General features: G+C 40.6%; 2 protein-coding genes across 2 annotated transcripts; both read left to right on the forward strand.

Moving 5' to 3' along the window:
- Window positions 1-409: 409 nt before the first annotated feature.
- Window positions 410-9596, forward strand: LOC144542384 (uncharacterized). The gene is made up of 6 exons (XM_078288926.1): window positions 410-568; window positions 1038-1178; window positions 2899-3355; window positions 5160-5408; window positions 6918-7163; window positions 9498-9596. The coding sequence occupies exons 2-6, from the start codon at window positions 1045-1047 to the stop codon at window positions 9594-9596; spliced, it is 1185 nt and encodes a 394-aa protein (XP_078145052.1). The 5' UTR covers window positions 410-568; window positions 1038-1044.
- A 7352-nt stretch (window positions 9597-16948) lies between these two features.
- On the forward strand, window positions 16949-22788 carry tdgf1 (teratocarcinoma-derived growth factor 1). The gene is given in 7 exon segments (XM_071905949.2): window positions 16949-16971; window positions 17185-17237; window positions 18287-18478; window positions 19878-19992; window positions 20512-20621; window positions 22683-22724; window positions 22727-22788. Coding segments are annotated over 7 exon segments (597 nt in total).
- The last annotated feature ends 396 nt before the right edge of the window (window positions 22789-23184 follow it).

The following is a 23184-nucleotide window of genomic DNA, read 5'->3' on the forward strand; positions in this document are numbered from 1 at the left end:
TGATTTGCATAAAGTAGACTAAGACCTCAACTTTATGCAAATGTAGAGCGGCCGACGTGACGCGGCGTCCCTTGAAACGCACCGCGGCGGTCGAGAGCCGAATAACCCCCCCGTGTTAAAACTAAGTGGAACATTGCTTTAATTAACTGTTAGTTAACAATAAAATAATAGTTAACTAATGTTAATTGGATTCAGTGCATCAATGTTCAGGCTGATCTTTCGCCGTCGTTAAGGCGAAGATACTCTGACAAATGTGTTAAGGATCTGAACCATCACACTGAGCTGTGAGGATCAAATCAATCAGGAAAAAATACTTGTTGTTAAAATCACTTATCGTCTCTGTAAACGTGGTCTACAGTCTCCTTTAGTGTAGTGGTGATAGTTTTACGGCTGTGGGTGTTTGTTGTTGTTGTTGTGGTGTGGAGGCTGTGAGTTAATAATAGCAGAGTGAAGTCGGCGTCTTGTGTCAGCCGGTCTTCAGTTTGTGAAGACGAGTCAGTTCTTCACCGGCCAGGAGACCGAAGACACAGAACCGGACTGAAAGATTATCACTGATCTATCTGTCTGTGTATGTAGCTTATGTCTATCTATCTATCTATCTATCTATCTGTCTATCTATCTATCTATCTATCTATCTGTCTATCTGTCTATCTATCTATCTATCTATCTATCTATCTCTCTGTCTATCTCTCTGTCTATCTATCTATCTATCTATCTCTCTGTCTGTCTGTCTGTCTGTCTGTCTGTCTGTCTGTCTATCTATCTATCTATCTATCTATCTATCTATCTATCTGTCTTGTCTGTCTGTCTGTCTGTCTATCTCTCTGTCTATCTATCTATCTATCTATCTATCTATCTCTCTGTCTGTCTGTCTGTCGTGATTTTGTTATAAATTTTGTGTACATCAAATTCAGTGCCACTGTGTCTTTGAAGTTATGTGAGCAGAAGGCAGTTTATTTCCTCATTGCTTTGCCGGAAATGATGTGTTTGATGTTGCTTTTGTTGTTTATCGCTTGTTTATATTTGTGTCTCCTAAGCGACAGGATGTTGTCTGACAAGGAGGACGTGACGTCGTTCACCAACGAGCAGCTCAGAGACCGATGGGAGAAGAGAGCGCAGAACTTAACTGACCAGAGCCGGCTGGAGACGGACAGGAGGGGGAGGAGCGCTCTGAACGGGTGAGAGGGACAAACATGCAAAGTCTACTTTCATCAGCTCACATGATCATTTTCAAAGTGAAGAAAAATGCCTTCATACCAGAGGAGTGACCAAGTCAGCTTTGCTCGAGTCCCAAGTCAGTCTCAAGTCTTGAGACACAAGTCTAAATGCAGATTACCAAGTCAAGTCCATGTCATTAAAGTCAAGGTCCAAGTCTAAATGTAGAACAGCAAGTCAAGTCAGAACAAATCAAGAGTCCAGTATCAATTTAATATCTTAAAGAAAACTAAATATCTAGGACTTTTCAATGCAATATGGTTTTAATAGGATAAAAACTTGGTAAGAGCATCATGAGTTTGATTTCTATAATCAGTTTCAACTTCAATAAATTCAATCATTCCATACAAATTCAGAAAACAGAATTTAAATTCAGTCGTCCGCTGGAACAAATCTCATCACTTTCAATCTAAGTCATTTACACAAACACAAGATCTCAAGTCAAGACTTTAGAAACCTTTTCAAGTCATCAAAGTACAAGTCAGAGTCAAGTCCCAAGTCACCAGAACCCAAGTCAAGTCAAGTCTCAAGCAGTTACAACTGTGACTCGAATCCAAGTCATGTGACTTGGATCCACCATGCACATGCAACATATGGAGTAAGAGACAGCAAGAAAGATAGACAGACAGACAGACAGACAGACAGACAGACTAACAGAGAGAGAGACAGACAGACAGACAGACAGGCAAAATAAAGGAAAGGCTGCTCTGAATTCACATTTGTTTCATTTCAAACTGGTCTAACAGTTATTCTGAAGACTTGAACAGAAACATTACAGAGCTGAGCAACTTCTCACTTTTCTGTAAACTAATACAGGCACAGCAGGAGAGATGGGGGGAGGGAGAGAGAGAGAGAGGGGGAGAGGGAGAGAGAGGGAGAGAGAGGGAGAGAGAGAGAGAGAGAGAGAGAGAGAGAGAGAGAGAGAGAGAGAGAGAGAGAGAGAGAGAGAGAGAGAGAGAGAGAGAGAGAGAGAGAGAGAGAGAGAGAGACTGGTTCACTAACTAATTAAAATCATCAGCTCCAGTGGGAGTTTAACCCCCAACCCTGGCAGCGTTAGTGCCTTGCTCTGAACAGGACCAAACAAATCTAACTGATTTATAAAGCACTTTTTATTTTATTAATGACATGTTTTTAATCAAATGTAGCACTTTTTTTTTTTTTTACCTTTTTGGAGGGTGTCTTTAAAAATCCTGCCAGGTTGATATTTTACTTGAGGAAACTACATAAATGCAAACATGACTTCTGGCTTTGTTTATGTAGTGATTTATTGGATTATTTCCTGACTACTGATATAAGGATAGACAAGATGGGGCATCATGTGACTGCTAACCATGACTTTTACATAGTTTTCAGGCTGTAAAAAGTTACGTTACATTTGTAATATTTGCAAACGATGGAGTTGTTTTGTGTTAATATGGGATTTTCCAAAAACAACAAAAAAGAAAACTTATATTCCTGCAAAAATTCAAGCTCTTTAAGATCATATGTGAATATACCAAACCCCAAATTTAAATAGTCGAATGAGAAAACAGTATAGTTATTATCTGTATCTGTATCGACTCTCTGTACGTTAGTCACAGTCATACTGTTTGTGTAAGTATTATATAGCTATGTTGCATGTGGCCTCTCCTGCTGCCAGTGGCTAATATGGAGACTTTTTCTGTCTTTTAAAAAAATCTGTAGTCTCTTCAGCGAGTGGGATCGCCGGCTGTCGCTGAGGAACGGCGTGTCTTCAAAAGCAGAGAAGAAGAAAGGAGACATGTCCGACTTCAGGAAGTACGTCGCCAGAGACGAGGAAGCGGCCCCGACCGAGCCGGAGATCCGGAGATTCAAAATCAAACCGCCTCCGAAGATCCCCAAGCCCGAGCCTCCTCCTCCTCCGCCTCCTCCCAGGAGGAAAGCCCCTCCCAGAGCCCGCCGGCCGAAGCGCAAAGTGGAGGTGGACCTGCTGAAGCTGTGCTGGGGAGAGTCGTGGAAGAGCCTGAAGCTTCCTAAACACCTGCTGCCGAAGCCGGACGAGTCGAGGACGGGACTCTCGGAGATCGAGTTCACCGACAACAGGATGTACAGACCGATGGGGTTCGACCTGGAGGCTGAGTGGGGCTCGGCTGCTGCTGGGTGGAGACAGGCGTGGAAACAGGTGACACGCAGTTATCTTCAGGTGTTCAGCTTCTGTCCAGAGCAGTGCTGGGTAGAGTGCTGAAAATCTATACTCAAGTAAAAGTACAATTACTCCCATAAAAAATAACTCAAGTAAAAGTACAATTTCTCCCATAAAAAATAACTCAAGTAAAAGTACAATTTCTCCCATAAAAAATAACTCAAGTAAAAGTACAATTACTCCCATAAAAAATAACTCAAGTAAAAGTACAATTACTCCCATAAAAAATAACTCAAGTAAAAGTACAATTTCTCCCATAAAAAATAACTCAAGTAAAAGTGAAAATTACCATTTGAGAAACCTACGAAGTAAAAAGTTAAAAAAAGTACTTGGTGCCAGTGCAAAATAAGCACTTGTTGATAAAACTTTCTTAGCCCTTTATAAAACAGAATATAAGTCTGTTTAACTCTAGTATTTACAGACATTATCAAAGTAACCAAACCTATTACAGCCCCAAAATGCAGTAGATACCGAACACAATACAGTTAATTAAAACTCAGATTGTTTGTTCTGTAGTATTACTCCCTGTACCAAGACCTCAGTCAATCAACTAGAGAATGAAAACTTCTGTCCATTCACATTTTTCTTTTTTTTTTTACAGCAGACTAGTTGTAACGAAGGTATAAATGGCAAATGTAGTGAAGTAAAAAGTAGATTACTGGCTCAAAAATATACTCGAGTAAAGAGTAGAAGTACAGTTTAAAAAAAAGAACTAAAAGTACTCGTTCCTTTAAAAAAAACTACTTTTTTTACTCGTGTGTTACTACCCACCCCTGATCCAGAGTCACTTACAATGAGTGAGGGGCAAAAAATGTCCATCTTAAGTCATTTAGTCTCATATTGAACCTTCAAATCTTATTTTTCTTAAACCAAGAGAAACATTCTGCAGCGAGGAGAGATAACTCCACTTGTCTCCGACGCAGCTTCACTTGTTTCAGGAAGTTTCTAGAACAGAGTGTCAGTCTGTTGAAACCAGTCAGAATAAGGCAGATCACTGCTCTGCTGTCAAGAAGATGACTCTTGATTCTACTGAATTCATTAAACAAGTTGATTTGCATCGGAAACAAGTGAAATTATCTCACTGCATTGGCAGATAAGAAAATTATGATTTTAGGACTCAATAATAGACTAAATGACTTGTAATGAGTATCAGTAGATATCCAACAGAGTGTCAGTAGATTTTCAACACAGTGTCAGTAGATATTAAACAGTGTCAGTAGATATTAAACAGTGTCAGTAGATATTAAACAGAGTGTCAGTAGATAATCGGCTGACTGTCAACAAGTTTCATCAGACTATCAGTTTGGTATTTTCAGTTGACTGTCAACAAATGTTCAACAAACTATCTGTAATTTGTCGGCTAACTATAAGTTCACCTGCTCAGCTGACTCAGCAGACTGCTGGTCGACTGTCAACAACTTCAGGTAAGGTGAGGCTTCAGATAGGCACATAAATAAAGTTTTGGTTATAGGACAGTGAGGCAATTCACTCAAACTACTCCATATGTAGGAATGTGTTTCTTCCCCAACAGACACTCAGTTTGTCTGTTGATTATCAGTTGAGACCCTTGTAGTCTACAAGTGTTGATTGAATACATGTTACTGTCTTCAATGGAAAAAATGGGAATTTGATTACAGACCCCAAAAAAAAAGTCTTTATTAAAATGGGCTAGAACGTTGAAAAAATAAACACACCGTGTATCGGCTTTCCCCTTGGTATTTTTTTTTCTACCTAGAAAGCTGTAGCATGTAATTCTCCTCGCTCTCACCACTCTGCCTCCCAGGTGAAGAGTCCGGCCCTGTTGGAGCTCTCCAAGGAGAACAAGGTCCAGTGGGAGATTTTGTCTGAAGCAAAGCTGATTTGGCGGCACAAAGCTGAAATAGATGAGTTTGCACTTCCTGTGTGGGCCGGAACCTGGAAGACCATGATCTTTGTCCTGAGACAGCAGAAACCGGACTGGGATCGAGTCTGGCCTGATCACCAACAAAACCCTAGTGACAAGATGTACCAACTACGGCATCTGGAGGAGCAGGTGTGCAGGACTGATATTATTATTATTATTATAGTGTTATTATTATTAGTAGTATTAGTAGCAGTACTGGTAGTAGTAGTATTAGTAGCAGTACTGGTAGTAGTAGTAGTAGATAGATAATAGACTGAGGCACTGGGTGGGCATATCTGGTACTGCATTAGACTGGTTATCATCTTATTTGTCTGGTAACACTTTACAATAAGGGTCACTAAGTTAAGGGTTAGTTAATGCTTAATAAGGAATATTTAATGCTTAATAAGGGTTAGTTAATGCTTAATAAGCATTAACTAACCCTTAATTAACAGTTAACTAATGTGCAATTTACTAATGGTGTTCATGTTAACTAAGGTATTAATTTATACATTATTTAATAGTTTATAAAGATTACTATTAAATGTATAAATTAATACCTTAGTTAACATGAACACCATTAGTAACTAACCCTTAACTTAGTGACCCTTATTGTAAAGTGTTACCATTTGTCTAATAGGAAGTTTTGTGTCTCTGTTAACAACTTCTTGTCGTCTTTTTCCCATATCAAGTATGGTGTGCCTCAAGGGTCAATTCTAGGACCAGTTTTGTTCTCCCTATATATGCTCCCCTTGGGTGATGTCATCCATAGACATGGTATTTCTTTTCCTTGTTATGCGGATGACACACAGTTGTACCTCCCTGTTAAGCCCACTGACCTCAGTATGCTGAGTTCACTACAGGATTGCCTGAGTGATATAAAAAACTGGATGTCGATAAATTTTCTTCAGCTCAATTCTAATAAAACAGAAATCCTTGTTATTCGGCAGCATATCACAAAACAAATACTGCCATCGACTGCTTACCCGTCACAACATATCAAGCCTGTTGCAAGAAATCTTGGTGTCCTGTTTGATAGAAATTTATGCTTTGAGCAACACATCACAAAGCTTGTCCAATCATGTTTTTATCACCTCAGAAACATTGCAAAAATAAGATCTATTTTAAATTTTAGAGATGCAGAAACTGTTGTACATGCTTTTATCTCCTCGCGCCTTGATTACTGCAACAGCCTTTTCTCCTGTCTTAAACAAAAAACTTTGAAACGACTACAGACTGTACAGAACTCAAACTCAAAGAAAGCATTTCCTGATTTTACCTGAGCTGCCTCCTTATTTTACTTGATTTTTATTTGTTTTTAATTTCATGTCTATTATTTTAATTTTTTAATTTTGTGTTTTTACTCCCTTTGTGTTTATAATGTGTCTATTTTTATGGCTTTTAGTTCATTCTAATCTCTCTGTGCTTCTAATGTGTTCTGTTTTTATTGTAAAGCACTTTGTAACCGTGTTTTGAAAGGTGCTATATAAATAAAGTTTATTATTATTATTATAGTAGTAGCAACAGTAGTAGTAGCAGTAGTCGTAGTAGAAGAAGTAACAGCAATAGTAACAGTAATAGTAATCATAGCTATATGATTTCTATCTATCTATTTCTATCTATCTATCTATCATTAGTAACATGATCGTTGTCCTCCAGTCCAAGCCTTCAGGCTGGGAAGACTCATGGAAATCGTCCAGCGCTGAGCTCAAACCCCGAGACTCCACAGATGACCGGACAGCCGCTGTGAAAACCTGCAGCGCCGACACTGAGGTGAAGATCAGCGCCGTGTTCCTGCCTGGCTGGAGCGAGTCCTGGCTGCTCGCTGCTGCTCCTCTGGAGGACCAGGAGGAACTTCACAGGAACTGGTGCTCTTCCTGCGGATACTGGCAGGAGATCCGGTGGGTCAGCAGAGCAGCGGTAGACAGTGTTGGGTTGTTACTCATTCCTCGTTACTCATTTCAAAAGCAATGTCATTACTGGAAGCAATAATTTGAGGTAATACTTGTTGGATTCATTTTCTGTTACAGCCCCAAAATTAGCACGTGCATCTTCTCTTCCTTTCAAAAATCAGGAGAGGGCAGGTTCCTCTCTTGTGAACAATCAGGAAACCAAACAGCGTTGACGTCTGATGTTCTTCACTTGTTGTTCAAAGTAGTGGGAATACTTTGATGAGAAATGGTAGAAAAGTTACTTTCTCTGGGTCAAAGTAGAGTACTTCCACCCGAGCAGGTCAGCTTTTCTATGATTTGTCATCTAAGTTAGTTTAATGTGAGAAGACAACAACTAATTATGATGAAAACGAATTGGGGGAGGGAGGAGGGATACAGCATTTGACTTTTATACATTATATGTAAGTTTTCAAAGCAGCGTGTGGTAACTAACAGAGTTACAAAGAGACCAGATAGTTGGTACAAGGTGCATCAGACACAAAAACTGCAAAAGTATTTAATGTAACAAGGGGAAGAGTCTGGAAAACAACATGCAAAGAGGAACAGTGATCGCAAGATGAATTCACCAACAGGGAAAGACAGACACTTAACAGGATAGATGAGATTATATGAAACTTTATTGATCCCCATGGGAAAATTAAGTAGTTGCTAAACACCTGTGTGACAGTCTCAACAAAAACTGCACTGAGCTCCAAAAAGTCGGCGTTTATGACAGGGCTGCCATTCAGAAAGAGGCGTCAGCTGGTGTAAGGAGCAAGAGAAAAGGGTAATATGTTGTGATGAATGAAGCCTTCAACCCACAGTCTGCTGCCATCTGGTAAACATGGTGGTAGATCTGTAATAGTATGGCGCCATCTACTGGGAGTCATTAGGTCTGATGATTGCTCTACAACAGTGATTCTCAACCTTTTTCATATAAACAGATCCCTAATTTAGTCCGCATTAGGGCCACAGACCCCCATTTGATGAGTTTTTGAATTTTTTTGAATTTTTGAATTTAATATTCTCAGACCCAAATCTGAGAATATTTGTATTGTCAGATTTGATTTTGTCCAGAAATCCATGACTATCTGTGTTTTAGGTAGAGAGATAACAGAGAAACTATGATCAGAACAGTCTTTCTGCTACATTCTCTAATTGTGTTAACTTCTTGTAAATGAAATAATGCTGAAGTTTAACAATTCATAGATTTGCTGGGGACCCCCTGGAACCCTCTAAACCTCTATCCCCGGACCCCACATTGAGAACCACTGCTCTACAGTCTACATGGTTATATAATGGCCCATGAGCAGCATCAGCAGCACCTTAGGGTGTTAGCACTGTTCCCTCATGATGTCCCCATATTCCAGATGATAACACCCCCATACACACCACTTGCTTCAGGAACAGCAGGATGAAGTGAAACTCCCCAGTCTGCAGATCTAGACATCATTGAATGTTTATGGAGAATCGATTTCCATCTCCTTCATCCCTCAAAGAACTGGAGGCTTTCCTTCTTTTTGTGTGATCAATAATTTTTATTGCTTTGTTAGACACTGAAATTGGAGCAGTACAATACCATTTGTAAATATGAAGCCTACACCTAACCAAACATTTCTAACATTTCTAACATTAAGACACTTATAACAACATAGAGCACACAACACAAGAGTGGCAAGAAAGAAAAGAAAAAGTCAAAATCTGTAGACTCCCGCACACTGTCTTCACTGACAAGGGTTTTATTCCAAGCCTCAACAAAATCCCATGTAGAGGTTAGTTTCTTTTATCAATCAATATGCTATGTGCATGTAAATCACCTCCACATGTCACTAAGACAGGCATTTAGCCGATAATATAAGATAAGCATTAAAGAAAAGATTTGATTTTCTGTATAATATTCTGTTTTTTTAGCAAGGTGTGATCTAGCAATCGAAAACAGCTTTTCCTCTTGAGGAAAGGTCCAATATCCCACTACACACAGTTGTTTGACAGGCCTCCAAGGAAGATTGAAGCTTTTCTGACGGCAAAAGGTGGCCATACTCCTTAGACACTTAATACTCCAAGGAAAATTGAAGCTGTTTTCTACTCCTTAAGTACTTAATATTCATAAATTGTTAGGTGCTTCCATTTCGTCTGCACATCTTGGGTCTGAATGAGGTCAATGTAAAACCCAGGAAGGCATTTTGGCAACATAGGGTGTGATATCATTCCATGTTTTGCAGATGCATTAAGTTTGTACAAGTTTTCATTTGTGTTTTATCATTTTATGTGAACTAAGCCAAAACCTAAACTGTACCTCTCTCCACAGGTGGTGCAAGGCTTCACTGGAGTCCCAACATCGCCACATCGACATGTTGATGAGGAGGCGCGACGCCACAAACCACCTCCTCACATCAGGGCTGGATGAGGAGGTGACTGATACCGCAGAGTGGGGGGAGGCATGGCGGACTCCCAAAGCTTGGTCCAAAAGAGGGGAATATGAACTGAAGGAGAAGAAAGCAGAGGAGGAAGAGGAGATAATGGAAGACATAGAGGAGGAGGAGGAGGAGGAGGAGGAGGAAAAAGATGAGATAATGGAAGACATAGAGGAGGAGGAGGAGGAGGAAAAAGATGAGATAATGGAAGACATAGAGGAGGAGGAGGAGGAGGAGGAGGAGGAAGAAGAAGAAGAAGAGAAGATAATGGAAGACATAGAGGAGGAAGAAGAGGAAGCAGAGGAGATCATGGAAGATGCAAAGGAGGAGCAGGAGGAGGAGGAAGAAGAGGAAGCAGAGGAGATCATGGAAGATGCAAAGGAGGAGCAGGAGGAGGTAGAGGAGATGGAGGTGGAGGATGAGGAGGGGCAAGATGAAGAATATAACAATGAAGACTCTTACGAGGAGGAACGCGAGCTTGAAGTCCCTCTGCATCTTCAGTTCCACAAACTGAACGCCTCCTTCCCGGGTTGGAAGGACTCCTGGAGGGTGGCGAAACCCCACAGAGGAGGAGAAGGAGGAGGAGATGAAGAAGGAGAGGAAGAGGAGGAGGAAGGCTCCGTTTGGAAGAACTCCTGGAAGCTTTGTATCTTGCCGAGACGCGATGAGGAGGGTGTGGTGTGTTTCTCCACCAAGCACAGGAGTCTGAGACACTTGGGACTGAAGCGTGCAGAAGACGGCATGCCGAAGAATGAATGGTCCCAGAGCTGGAAAACTACCAAGGCTGCGGTGGTGGACACAGACCACCAAGAAGAAGAAGATGATGAAGAAGAAGAAGAAGAAGAAGAAGAAGAAGAAGATGAAGACGAAGAAGACGAAGAGGAATGTGAACATAAACAGATCAGGCACAGCAACGAATGCTGCTATTCCCAACCTGAGCCATCGTCCCATGTGCTTGACTTCCCTCTCTACGATTGGGACAAATCGTGGAAGTTCTCCGCTGAACCCTCACCCTCCACTTCCTACTCTTTCTCTCGTTGGTCCCACTCCTGGAAACTCTCCTATCCCAACAGCCCTGAAACACACAGGCAGAACATGCCGAAATGCCACAGGCACTACCAACAAGTCGATTTACCCCAAACCGAGTGGGCCGAGTCGTGGAGGCACCTCCAAACGGGACTCGATCCCAGCGTGTCCAGGGAGGAAGGATCGGCGGTCGGGGAGTGGGGAGCCTGTTGGAAGCTCCTGAACCCCCAACTCTACCTGAAGAAGGAGGCCTGGTGCCGGGAGAAGGCAGAGGAGGGTGAGCAGGAGGAGAAAAAGGGAGACTTGAGCCTCCACTTGTCCTTCCTGCCTAGAGAGGAAGCGGCGTCGGGAAACCGGAAGCTGATAAACCCGAAGCTCAGCACGTTGGAGTGGAATGAGTCGTGGAGGTTCCTCAAAGTAGACATGGATACGAGGGAGAAATGAAGCCAGACAGTGGGAGGCACAGCTTGAATCCACCTCCTTGAATCACTCACTTTTAACTTGTTTGCTTGTTGACCATGTGACGATTTGAGTGTTGAAATCCATGGGATTGGACCGGACTGGCCAGGTAGGCTGGACATCGTGTTTACATGTTAGGTGGCGGGCCAACACTGATCCATCAGAAAACACACAGAATTATTGACGGATAGATAGGCAGAACAGGAAGCTTTGCTCATAACGGAGCAGCTTCATAGAAACAAGAAGAAACAGACTCTACAGTATAAATTCAACAAGAAACTGAGCTGGAAAAGCTCCAGTCATCCCAACGTTACACCAGGCTTTCTCCGTTTTATCTTTGTTTTGGTCAGACCGTCGTCTCTGTGTTCACTCCTATTTTTCCCAAAACAAATGTTGACGAATCCGTCCGTCCAAAAAAGTTGAACTGGGTTGAACTTTCTGTCGTCAAAACGGATGGAAATCTGACGGAGCGTCATCAGTCCCGTCCGGACAACAGACAGCTGTCAGTGAAAATGAACTGAAACGAACAGAGACAGACAGACACAACGGATCAGTGTGACCGCCGCCTTACCAACTCGTTCCTTCTGTGATTGGGCAGGAATGAGCTAGAGGACTGAAATATCATTGGTTCAGGTGAGGCTGAATTCAAGAAAAATGCAACAAAAACAACTACTGCCTACTACTTCATGGATGATAAATGGATGGAGGAATGAATGACTAGATGGATTGCTACATGGATGAATGGATGACTTGATGGTTGAATGGATGGATGGATGATTAATAGCTAGATGGATTACTTCATGGATGGATGGATGGAGGGAGGGAGGTCAAGATAATGAGGGCTTCATTGTTTCTGAGGAAAACTGTCTTAGATATGCAGCACAGCAGAAAGGAACGAAATAGAGATAGATGGATAAAGGGAGGGAGAGATGAGAGGATAATTAATAAGAGAAATGTAAATAATAAAAGACCTAAAGCCACGTTTGGACACCGACAACCCAGAAAGGTAAGAGAATTCAGCCAACTAATCACACTGTGTTCCTTTCATACAAAGAATACGACTGAAGAATAAAAATTAATGGCCAAATACTGTATTTAATCATTTAATATGTGTTACTTTCACCCCTCATAAATATGAAGCACTTTACAAGAGATGATAGACGTGAAAGGAAAACGACGTAGAAACTGTAAAGCAAGAAAATGTTATGTTCAGTGGTATAGATGTAAAAGAAGACAGACATCAGTCTTAACAGTGTGTATGATGGTCTGAATCTTCAGACGATTGTTGTGGAGCAGATGTTTCGATTTTTAGTGAATCTATGCACCATAAATTATTGTCAAAATAAAACTGTGTTTGTATTTGTCTTAGGTATTTCCAAAGAACATGGGACAAAAGCTTTAGTGCAATATCAGCTGCTTGCAACACACACACACACGCACACACACACACACACACACAAAGGGTTCAAGGTAGCAGCAAATCCACAATTTGCTGATTAAAGTCAGATTAGCAACAGAATCTGGGTCTGTAAAAATACACACAAATTACAAAGTTTACAATCACCGGAAAGGAATTGAAAGTCAAACAATTTGTGATAAACCCCACCCATCACACTAAGAGCCAGGTCTGATTGACAGCCATATATTTTGGGAATATGAAAAAAGAAATGTTGAAGGAGTTTCATAAATCCCCTGGAAATGAGTCTTCCTCACCGCATGAAGAATCACATATTTTGTTTTATCTACTTTTCTGTGTCTTACAATCAACACAATACTATCTGAATGGTCCTGATGCAGTAAACTCCACCCATCTGGTCCTTCAAGCAGCTTAAAACAAACGAAAAAAATTGTGTCTCTGGCAGGTTAGTTATTCTACTCAACAGGTAATGAACCGTCGTTTAGAGTCCGATTCTATTCTAAGCATCTAGTAAGCTGTTAAAAAAGTGGAAGTTGCAGGTAAATTAGTCTGGTTTTCAGGTAACCAATTCAAACCAACAATAATTTAGAGTTGTGCTATGTTCTAAATACAATACAAACATACAACAAGAAACAAAAAATATGACTGATGTGGCGTTCTGGGTCATCCAGTTACAGATGAAGTAAGTTTGAAGTTTTCTCCTTCTTGTTCGTGTTCTTCTTCTTCTTCTTGGGTTTTTAAGGCGGTTGGCATCCGGTGTTGGGTGCATTACCGCCACCTACTGCTCTGGAGTGCACATCCAAAACATTTATAAACTTAATCCTAGACATTAGAACCATTAATTTGACAAACACAAAAAATATCCTACCAGGGTTACGACCAGGTGAACTCACGATTTACTTAAAGTTGACCTCCTGAATTAGAGATTTACTCAACTCTGTCAGGGTACGTCTTTCTGTTTCATATCTCTTAAAGTGAATAGTGACGTGTTCGACTGATTCCTCCTCCTACAGTCACAAACTCCCGCAGGATGTTTCAAAACAAGTTTTAAAGGACAGTTCCAGCAGCTTTCCCTTCCTGTTTTACATCACTGTAGATGGTTTTCCAGCTTTTATCATGTTAAGAGATATATGATATTTTGCCTTCGTCTTAGTTGTTTTTCAAATATATAAATCTTTAATTATTATCATTATTTTATAAACAAACTCTCTGCCTGTCAAACACGCTGTCTTAATATTACGTTACACCCAGTAAAGAAGAGAGCAGCAATTTAAAGCTGGAATTGTTTAAAATCTAGCTTTTGATTGACAGGAGGCGGGTCCTACTGTAACTACGAGAACATTAGCTATTGGTTGAAAGACTTATTTTGGAGAGGAAAATGTAGAAATCGGACACGTAATGACACAGAAGCGATATCTTGCCTCTTTGTGTTTACGAGCAGTGACCAGATTCCTGAATGTGACGCATTAAAGTGAAACAGTGAACAGAACTTGTTTCAAAACATAAAAACTTCCAGCCTGATATTAACTCTCTGATGCAGATTGTTGCTTCTTATCCACAGCGATGAATTACATTACCTACTGACTGAATTAGTCTCCAATGTTTTCTCTGCTGTCTGGAACTGAATGGGAGTGAATGAGGCTGAGAGGGTTGGAAAAACGAATTGAAAAATATCTGTAATCGGGAGGCATACACGTAAAAACTGACACAATTAACATTAAAGGGATGGAAAATGTAAAAAAAACAAAACACTTCCTGACACCATGGTGAGGGGGCGGGGCCTCTGGCCGCTCTGTTGCTATGGTAACACAACAGGAAGTGCAAGGGACAGACAATTTTTCCGAGTTTTGTTCTTGTACATTTCTGACTTTAATCTCAGAAATTTTGATTTTTTTTTTCTCACAAATTTCTGACTGTAATCTCAGAAATTCAGACATTTTTTTCTCATAAATTTGTGACTTTATTCTCAGAAATACTGAGTTTTTTTTTTTTTTTTCAATTCAAATATTCTTTATTGGCCTGACTGAATGTTGCCAAAGCAGTATCTGTATACAGTCATACAGTGTGTCAACATGTACATATGATATATGATTAAAATGCAAAAAGGAAACAAAGAAACAGACAAAAGGAAACTTAAGATGCAGTATTATAAATTAACAACAGAATAGTCAAATATGTAACCTCATTTACAGTGTCATATATATTTACGGTCAATACTCAGCGTTAATCACAGTGTCTTGAATGATGTAAAGCTGATATATATTTCCATGGTTTCCACCTCCAATTCTCAGTTCAGTTCATTCAGCTCTGCTCTCATCAGCTTTTCATCAGCTGGACGTTCACAGCTTCCCTCTTTCCTCCAGTCGCCGCTTGTTTGCTGCTGATTTCCATTTCCCGTCAGGAAGGTTTTGCTCCCTGCTGACAACATTCCTGTGAATTACCATGAGATCAGACCGCATTGTGATGCTGCTGGGATTACAAAATACCCATTTCCACCGCTATTGTCCGAGGATCGTCCAGCTTAACTAGAGCAGGGGGAGGGAGGAGGGGAGGGGGGACTTTCATGTTTTACCCCCAAAAAGTTTCTTGTTTTGTGCAGAAATGTAACATTATCCTCACTGGAAGTGTTGAAGTGAGTCCTTAGACAGAAATGGAAGTATATAAAATGTTTTTTTTCTTTTTTTCAGTCTCTGATTTTCAGAGCCAGGCTGATTTTAAAGAGCTGATCGACCCAGCAGCCAGTGAATTAACATGTGAAGCTTGAGGCTGGATGGGATGGGCGAGTGAGGTTATACATGTGTATGGAGAGAGAGAGAGAGAGAGAGGAGAGGGAAAGAGAGAGAGAGAGGGGAGGGGGTAGAATTAGAGAGTGAGAAAGACTTTATTTTCAAATTAGAGAGGAATTCTTCCCCAAATTCACCCACAAAATCCCAGACGTCCACAACTTTCCATCTGAGCGACTGATCTGAACCGTTATGTATCTGTTGATTATACTCATTATACTGGACACTACTCAGTTTTTAAATTTTCAATATTGCTTTTTATTCATTGTTGTATTATTTCATTGTTTATGTTGGAGGCTTTCCGCTTTGGCAACATGTTATATCAAAACATGTCGGTAAAGATTCATTGACTTGAACTGAAATGAACTGAAATGAATTGAACTGAATTGAAAGAGAGAGGGAGAGAGAGTTTGAGAAAGAGGAAAGGATTACTGAAGAGAGAGAGAGGGAGAGGGTGGGAGAGTGACGAGAGAATGGAGAGAGAGACAGAGAGAGAGAGAGAGAGACAGAGAGAGAGAAAGAGAGAGAGAGAGAAAGACAGAGAGAGAGAGACAGAGAGAGAGAGAGAGAGAGAGAGAAAGACAGAGACAGAGACAGAGAGAGGGAGAGTGACAAGAGAATGGAGAGAGAGTGAGAGAGACAGAGAGAGACAGAGAGAGTGAGAGAGAGAGAGAGACAGAGAGAGAGAGAGACAGAGAGAGAGAGAGAGAGAGTGACGAGAGAATGGAGTGAGAGAGACAGAGAGAGAGAGAGAGAGAGACAGAGAGAGAGAGAGAGAGAGAGAGACAGAGAGAGAGAGAGAGAGTGACGAGAGAATGGAGTGAGAGAGACAGAGAGAGAGAGAGAGAGAGACAGAGAGAGAGAGAGAGAGAGAGAGATGTTACACAGATGCAGCGTTACACAGCTCTGTTTACACATTTCTTTATTCTAGTATAATTTTAATATAACTTTAACTGTACGTACATTTTTTGTTTTTATTTCACACTTGCTTTGGCAATGTAAACATATGTTTCCCATGCCAATAAAGCCCCTTTGAATTGAATTGAGAGAGAAAGAGAAAGAGAGAGAGAGAGAGAGAGAGAGAGAGAGAGAGAGAGAGGTGGGCGGGGCTTCCTGGACTCCTCCCACGTGAGAAAATCACCTGAAATCAGCTGAAGGAGCCACAGCTGAGAGGAAAACAAACACACTCTCTCTCTCTCTCTCTCTCTCTCTCTCTCTCTCTCTCACTCACACACACACACACACACACACCCCGACTGCTGGAAACCTCCGAGGAGCGCGAGCCTCTGTTTCTCTGAGGTTTATTTTTAGTTTTCTTTTCTTTTCTTCTAACTACTCTCTTTTGGGAGAATCAGATCATAAAGAAGAGTTTGAAGTTTTTTGGGATTTTTTATTTTTATTTTGGACGTTGAATTGGATTAAGAAAAAGTGAAGTTACGCAGGCAGTAACTTTCCATCTAAAGTTTTATTTACTTTTGGAAACCTCGAAGAAAGAAGAAACTCGATTTATATGTTTTGGAAGTTGAAGTTTATCCATTTACCCCCCAGGTCACCCAGCTTTAGTATCTGCTTTTAATTTATCTTTTTTAAAGTGTTACTTTTCTGAAGACTGTGAAGAAAAAAAGTTATTTTCAAGGTGTTTTTTTTTTTACCTGAAAAAATGAGTTGGAGGAAGCTGCTCAGGTGAGTTTAGGATTTTCGAAATAAAGTAGACTACAATTTCATACAGAACATTAAATTCACCAGTTCATGTCGGCAGTGGCGATTCTTAGTAATGACTCCGTGTGTTTGTTTGTTTAAATAAAGTTAATGTGGTTTTATTTAGTCTAGTAAAATCTCATTATCAATTTCACGCCTTTGTGCTAATAAAGTTTATTTTGTTGTTTCCGGTTTCAGGATTCTGCTCTCCGCTGTTTTCACGCTGCAGACCGCCGCTGCTGCTTCATCAGGTTCGTGACGTCACGTTTTTTAATATGTTTTTTAAATATCGGTAAAGTCCTAAACATGCCTTCTTATCTGCATACTTGCGGTTTCTGATGGTGTCAGTTACTTCTGCAGAGGGAACAGTGTGTTCATATAATTAAAGCTGCAGTTACACTCTTATACAAATCTGACTAAAATAAAATATGCTTGTCCTGAATATCAGAAACAGGCTAATTGATCATTTTGGAGTCGTGTTTCTAGTTTTAAGGCTTTACTGTGGGGTCAGTCCATGTTTGCACATAAAAAAAAACAACAAAAGTGCAAAAATTTATTAGGCTAAGTTTTATTTAGGCCACTTTTGGAAAAAGAACGAAGAATCTCAATATATATTTATATATTTGGAAGTTGAAGTGTAGCTGTTTACCTAGGTTTGCTTCAGTATCTGCTGAAGTGAGATTGTGAGGAAAATTGTGAGGAAGTTATTTTCAGCGTTTTTGTTTTTTTACCTGAAAAAAGTTCTGAAAGCAAGTAAGAAATCCCCCAGCAGGCCGACTTTGCTTTGCTTGTTTTCAGTGAACTCTGCCTTTTAGCCTGAGGTTTCTTCAGTTCAGTTCAGTTGTACAACAAAAATTAGCATGTAAAATGAAATGTACAAGACTGAATTTATACAAGTAATAATAATAATACATGTTCGATAAGGAAGTAGAAGTGAACACTTCCCCGTTTTTCCTGACTTGTATAATAAAGCCTCATTGTCATGATAACCTCATTTATTTTTTAAATCTTAGATATTATACCATTCCATAAACATAAATACATAACAGAAATACATTTGTACATATTCACATTCATATACAAAACAATCTGGATGTTACTCTTGAAGCTTGTCTTGATGTTAGTGGGTCGGACTGCTTCACTTAACACACTGTCACTGTTTTTATTGAATAAAATCCACTGAAAACAGCTGATCTGAGGAACAGCCTCAGTCTCGGGTCTTGCTTTCAGAGATCCTCACACTCTGGTGCTGCATTCAGGGCCTCCTGGGTAATCGTGACACTGTTGTGTTTGTTTCCAGGCTGTGAGGAAGAGGAGTGCAGCAGTAAAAGCCAAACGTCCCCCTCCTCCTCCTCCTCCTCCTTCAGGAGTAAAGCGCTCCACCCCTCCCAGGAGTTTCTGGGACAGCTCGCCCAGGTGAACGCACCCAGCAGCGGGGAGCGGAAACACCGGGACGCCGGCGCCGTGCTGCCGTTCATCGGCCTCACCGGCAGTAAGTTTCTTTCATTTCATTTCTTATCCCTGTCTCTCTCCTTTTATTCTCATTGTTTTTTTTATCTTTACTTCATGACTGGTTTCACTTTCAGTCCGCTCTGGTTCTGTTTATTTGTCACTTTGCACCAGCTGTTTACTCAGTTCCCAACGGGTCCGAGAACAGAAAGACAGAAGGTGGGAAACAACTAGGTTATTTTCTACAGATAGTACCAACACATACAAACACTTCAATTCATTATTAATTATTGCTTTGAAGTGTTTGTATTTATTAGCACTATCTGTAGCAAATAAACTCCACATTATAATCAGGTTTAACTGTACAGCCACAACAAAGCTGCCTACACTGAGTATGTAAGACAGTATAGTTTTTCCTCTAGAGCTGCAACTAACCTTTATTTTCATTATTGATTAATATACCGATTCATTTTTTTGATGATTTAGTCTATAAAATGTCAAAAACAATGACACATGCCCATCACAGGTTCCCAGAGCCCAAAGTGATTCTTCAAATTTCTTTCTTAGTCTGAGAAGCAGACAGTATTTATTTCATAATGATATGAAACAGAAAAGCAGCAAATCTTAACATTTGTGAGGCTGCAACCAGCAAATATTTGGTATTTTTATTTGATAAATGACTAAAAAGATGAATCAATTATCAAAATTACAGTTGATTAATGTTAGATTGATCGATTAATCAACTAATCGTTTCAGCATTAGTTTCCTCTTTCCTCTATAATAATTTTGCCACCAAAGCTACAGATGATATGAAATTAAAATACCAATATAATTTAGACAAAATTATCCCTAGAACACAAACAAATATAACACTTCTATCTGGAATAGATTTTTGAATGTTTCAGAAGAATGTTTTTTGACTTTCTTCACATTGGGAGGCAAAGTTTTTCGTCCATTACAACAAACAACCTCTGTAAAAAAAAAAAAAAAAAAAAAAAAAAAAAAAAACTAAAATGAAAAAGGGAGAAGTTGTTTACTGAAGCCAGTCAGAGATTCTGCAGCCGGACGTCAGTTTGTTTTTCGGCTCTTTGTGTGTTCCCGTCAGTTTTGGATGTTTGACCACGGCGTCTGTCTGCTTTACGGCGGCTGATGGGAACCAGCGGACGACAGGAATGCAGGCGCTGCTGCCAGATGGAGACTCTGGTTTATATCAGCAGGGAGGGGGTCTCAACCCGGGGTCTGGGGGCCCCTCAGGGCCTCTCAGGACGCCTCAGGGGGTCCCAGAAAACCCGCAGCAAGTTTAGTTCGGAAAGGGAATAGATGAAGTGCCGCCTGCAGAATTACAGGCTTCTACTCAGGAAATGAAAACATCAGTAGAGTGACAGATGAGTATCTCGCACAGTCGATTCGAGGTGTTGACTGTGACTTTTGTTTCACTGAAGGTGCGAAGCAGAGCCGGACCTGCTGTAAGAACGGAGGAACCTGCATCCTGGGAAGTTTCTGCGCCTGTCCGCAGCATTTCACGGGACGGAGCTGCGAGTACGACGAGCGCATCAGGTACAGCCGAGTTTCACCGAACTTCACCGGCAGCTGCGAGGTGTTTCTCTGTTGTGGCTCTGCAGGTCTGAATGTGGAGTGACATCAGTGTTTTTTTTTTTTTTTTATATCACAGGAAGGATTTCAACACCAATACCTTCCTCTTTACCTTCCTTAGATACTTTAGTTTAGTTTTGTGGAGCGGATATTAAAAACCTACATGCAGCTCTAAATTAGCAAGGAGAACACAGTAAAGTCCAACAAGTGTTTTCAGTCTGAGTCTCGCGTTTAAAAACATGGAATCAACAGTTTTCGTTGCACATCAGAGCTGAATTATGAAACTGAGCTGACTCTTCTCAAGCTACAACTCAGAGTGTTGGAGTAGAGACTAGGGCTAAAGACAAGTAACCAAATCCACCTTATCACACTATTCACTTTTACTGAGAACGTTACTGAATGGATCTACAGCCACACCACAACAAGCTGACTCAGATTCACACTTTATTAACTAACTTCTTCTCTGTCTCTCTCTGTCTGTAGGAGTTGTGGTCTGATTTCTCACGGTGAGTGGGTGCAGAAAGGTTGCTCCTACTGCCGCTGTGGGTACGGCATCCTGCACTGCTTCCCTCATGTCTTCCATAAAGACTGCGGTAAGTTTGACTTTAATGACGCTGATGTGTGAAGAAATGGATGAAGTGTGTTGTTTGTATGAAGCCGGCTTACACTTTCTACTGGAGCTCGTACATTAAAGACATTTTGGGTAGCCTGTATGAGTCGAGACCTTGTAATAATAATCATAATAATACGCTTTATATGTACACCTTTCATACAGAATTGCAGCCCAAAGTGCTTTACATAATAATAAATATGTGTACACACGTGGAAAAACAGCCACCAGGCTAATTTCCATCTGTTGTCCCATGGCAGGATGATGTCACAGTTTAATGAATCTATATAAAATAATTATAACCAATTAAAAAGATAGGAAGAGGGGAAAAGTAGTTAAACATGAATACATGAGCAGTAAAATAGTTGATGCAAAATAAGAGCAAAACAGGATAAAACCATTATTAAGACTAAAAGAATGAGAAGAACAAGAGGAATATGAACTTATGATCTTATACGTACAAAGATTTGTCTTTAAATTTACTTTATGGTTCCCTCAGCCAGTTGGAAGTAGTGTTTCGTTAGAGCAGAGGTTCTCAACCTGAGGGTCCGGACCCTCCAGGGGGTCGTGGGGTGATTTATGGGACAGTAAAAAAACATATTTCTACTAATAATGTCTGTGTAGATTCATGTAAAATCCTCTGAGAGGCTTCTTCAGCTGAGCGGTGAAACGTCTTCAACTCTTCATTTTAAGTCCAGTGGATTTTGTTTTTTTCTGTTGGACATATTTCTACGATACATATTTGTTGTCATGTATATTCTTTCACGGTTGTTTACCTGCAGACCGGACAAACTACCGGACACTTTCACTGTTTCACCAGACAGCTGGATGTCTAGAACAGAATTAGCATGTAAATGAAGAGAGAGCATCTTCAGTGTCTCTTTAATATACATCTGTAATGTAAATGTGAACTGCAGCTTCTCTGCCAGGGAGCGAGAAACGTCAGAAGAGCTGTTTTTGTGTTTGTATTTAAATTGAACCGTTCTGAATGAATGGGGAAATGTTTTTGAATGGCAGAGTCAGGCAGTGTGTGTGTGACGGCCATCTTTGTCCCGTCCGGTCGTGTGAACGGCTTAAATCTTAGCAGTCAAGTTAAAAACAAGTTTAAAAACAAGTCCTGAGTGACAGCTAAGTGCAAATGGACGACTCTAGTGCAAGCTAACAAGAACAGAAGTTAAACAATTAAAGTGGTAGTCTGCAAGAGTCTCGCTTTTTTTTTTAGTTTATCTAGTCTCCATCTTCCTCGAGGAGAGAGAGAGAGAGAGAGAGAGAGAGAGAGAGAGAGAGAGAGAGAGAGAGAGAGAGAGAGAGAGAGAGAGAGAGAGAGAGAGAGAGAGAGAGAGAAGAGAGAGAGAGAGAGAGAGAGAGAGAGAGAGAGAGAGAGAAGAGAGAGAGAGATAAGAGAGAGAGAGAGAGAGAGAGAGAGAGAGAGAGAGAGAGAGAGAGAGAGAGAGAAGAGAGAAAAAAAATGTGCCTGAAATGTCTTGTGAGACTGAAACGGTGCCAAAGTTTGTTGTTTAACATTCAGCTTAAAGCCCAAATCTGGATTCAACCCGCATCTTCTAGATAGACATTTACATTACATAGGAATTTATCAGACTTTGTGGATGTGCTAATGGCCCCTCCCCTCCTCCCCCAACACACACACACTACACACACACACACACACACACACACGCCCTTCACCCCCACTGCCTTTAGTCATGCTAACTTCTCTACCTTCCTCACTCGCATATCCTTTCTCTTTCTTCTCTTTATCTTTCCATCTTGTTCTTCTTTCTCTTCCTTCCTTCCAGCAGGATGTGTCGGTCTGTTGTTATTTGGCGGATCTGAGTTTTCACCAAGACTAACATCACAACCGATATAATAAAATTACAAAATATATTTTTTGTATTGTGTTTTCCCTGCTGGTTATTTTCACTCCTGTGTTTTTTTTTCCTCTCATGGTTGTAATGTTTAGTCTGTTTTCTTGAGCTGCAGCACAGTACTGAGTCATGGATCCATTCCTTCATTCCTCTTCTCTCTCTCTCTCTCTGTTTTCCAGATGATTCAGACGAGGTGCGTTGGTTTCGTTCGTCGGGCGTCTCGCGGTCCCGACCGGCTGCTTCCTGTTTCCGACGCTGCTTCTTCCTCTGCTTCTCCTCCTGTGAGAGTTTCGCCAAACCGGAGGATTTCTGGACCAAACCGAGCTGCGGACTCTGCGAGATTTCTTACTACCGAGAACAACAAACAAAGTCGCTTCTTCAGCCCGAGCGGTCAAGTCGGTTTCCCTCGAAAAGTCTCGGAGCTTTTTAACTTTTTAAAAACTATTCATTGGGTTTTTGTCCCAGTATTCTGCAGGACTAAAATATTGTCAAAGTGTGTGGATTTGAACCTGCATCTTCTCATATACATTTACACTTTAGGCATTTATCAGACTCTTAACAAGAGTGATTTATGAGAAGCTTAAAATCCAAAATCACCAACATTATAAACAAGAGTAAGGACATTTACATTTTAGTCATTTATGCGACCGTCTTATCCAACGAGTGATTTCTCCTGGAGCC

Source organism: Centroberyx gerrardi, chromosome 2 (genome assembly GCF_048128805.1).
Source record: "Centroberyx gerrardi isolate f3 chromosome 2, fCenGer3.hap1.cur.20231027, whole genome shotgun sequence".
Classification (NCBI taxonomy): domain Eukaryota; kingdom Metazoa; phylum Chordata; class Actinopteri; order Beryciformes; family Berycidae; genus Centroberyx; species Centroberyx gerrardi.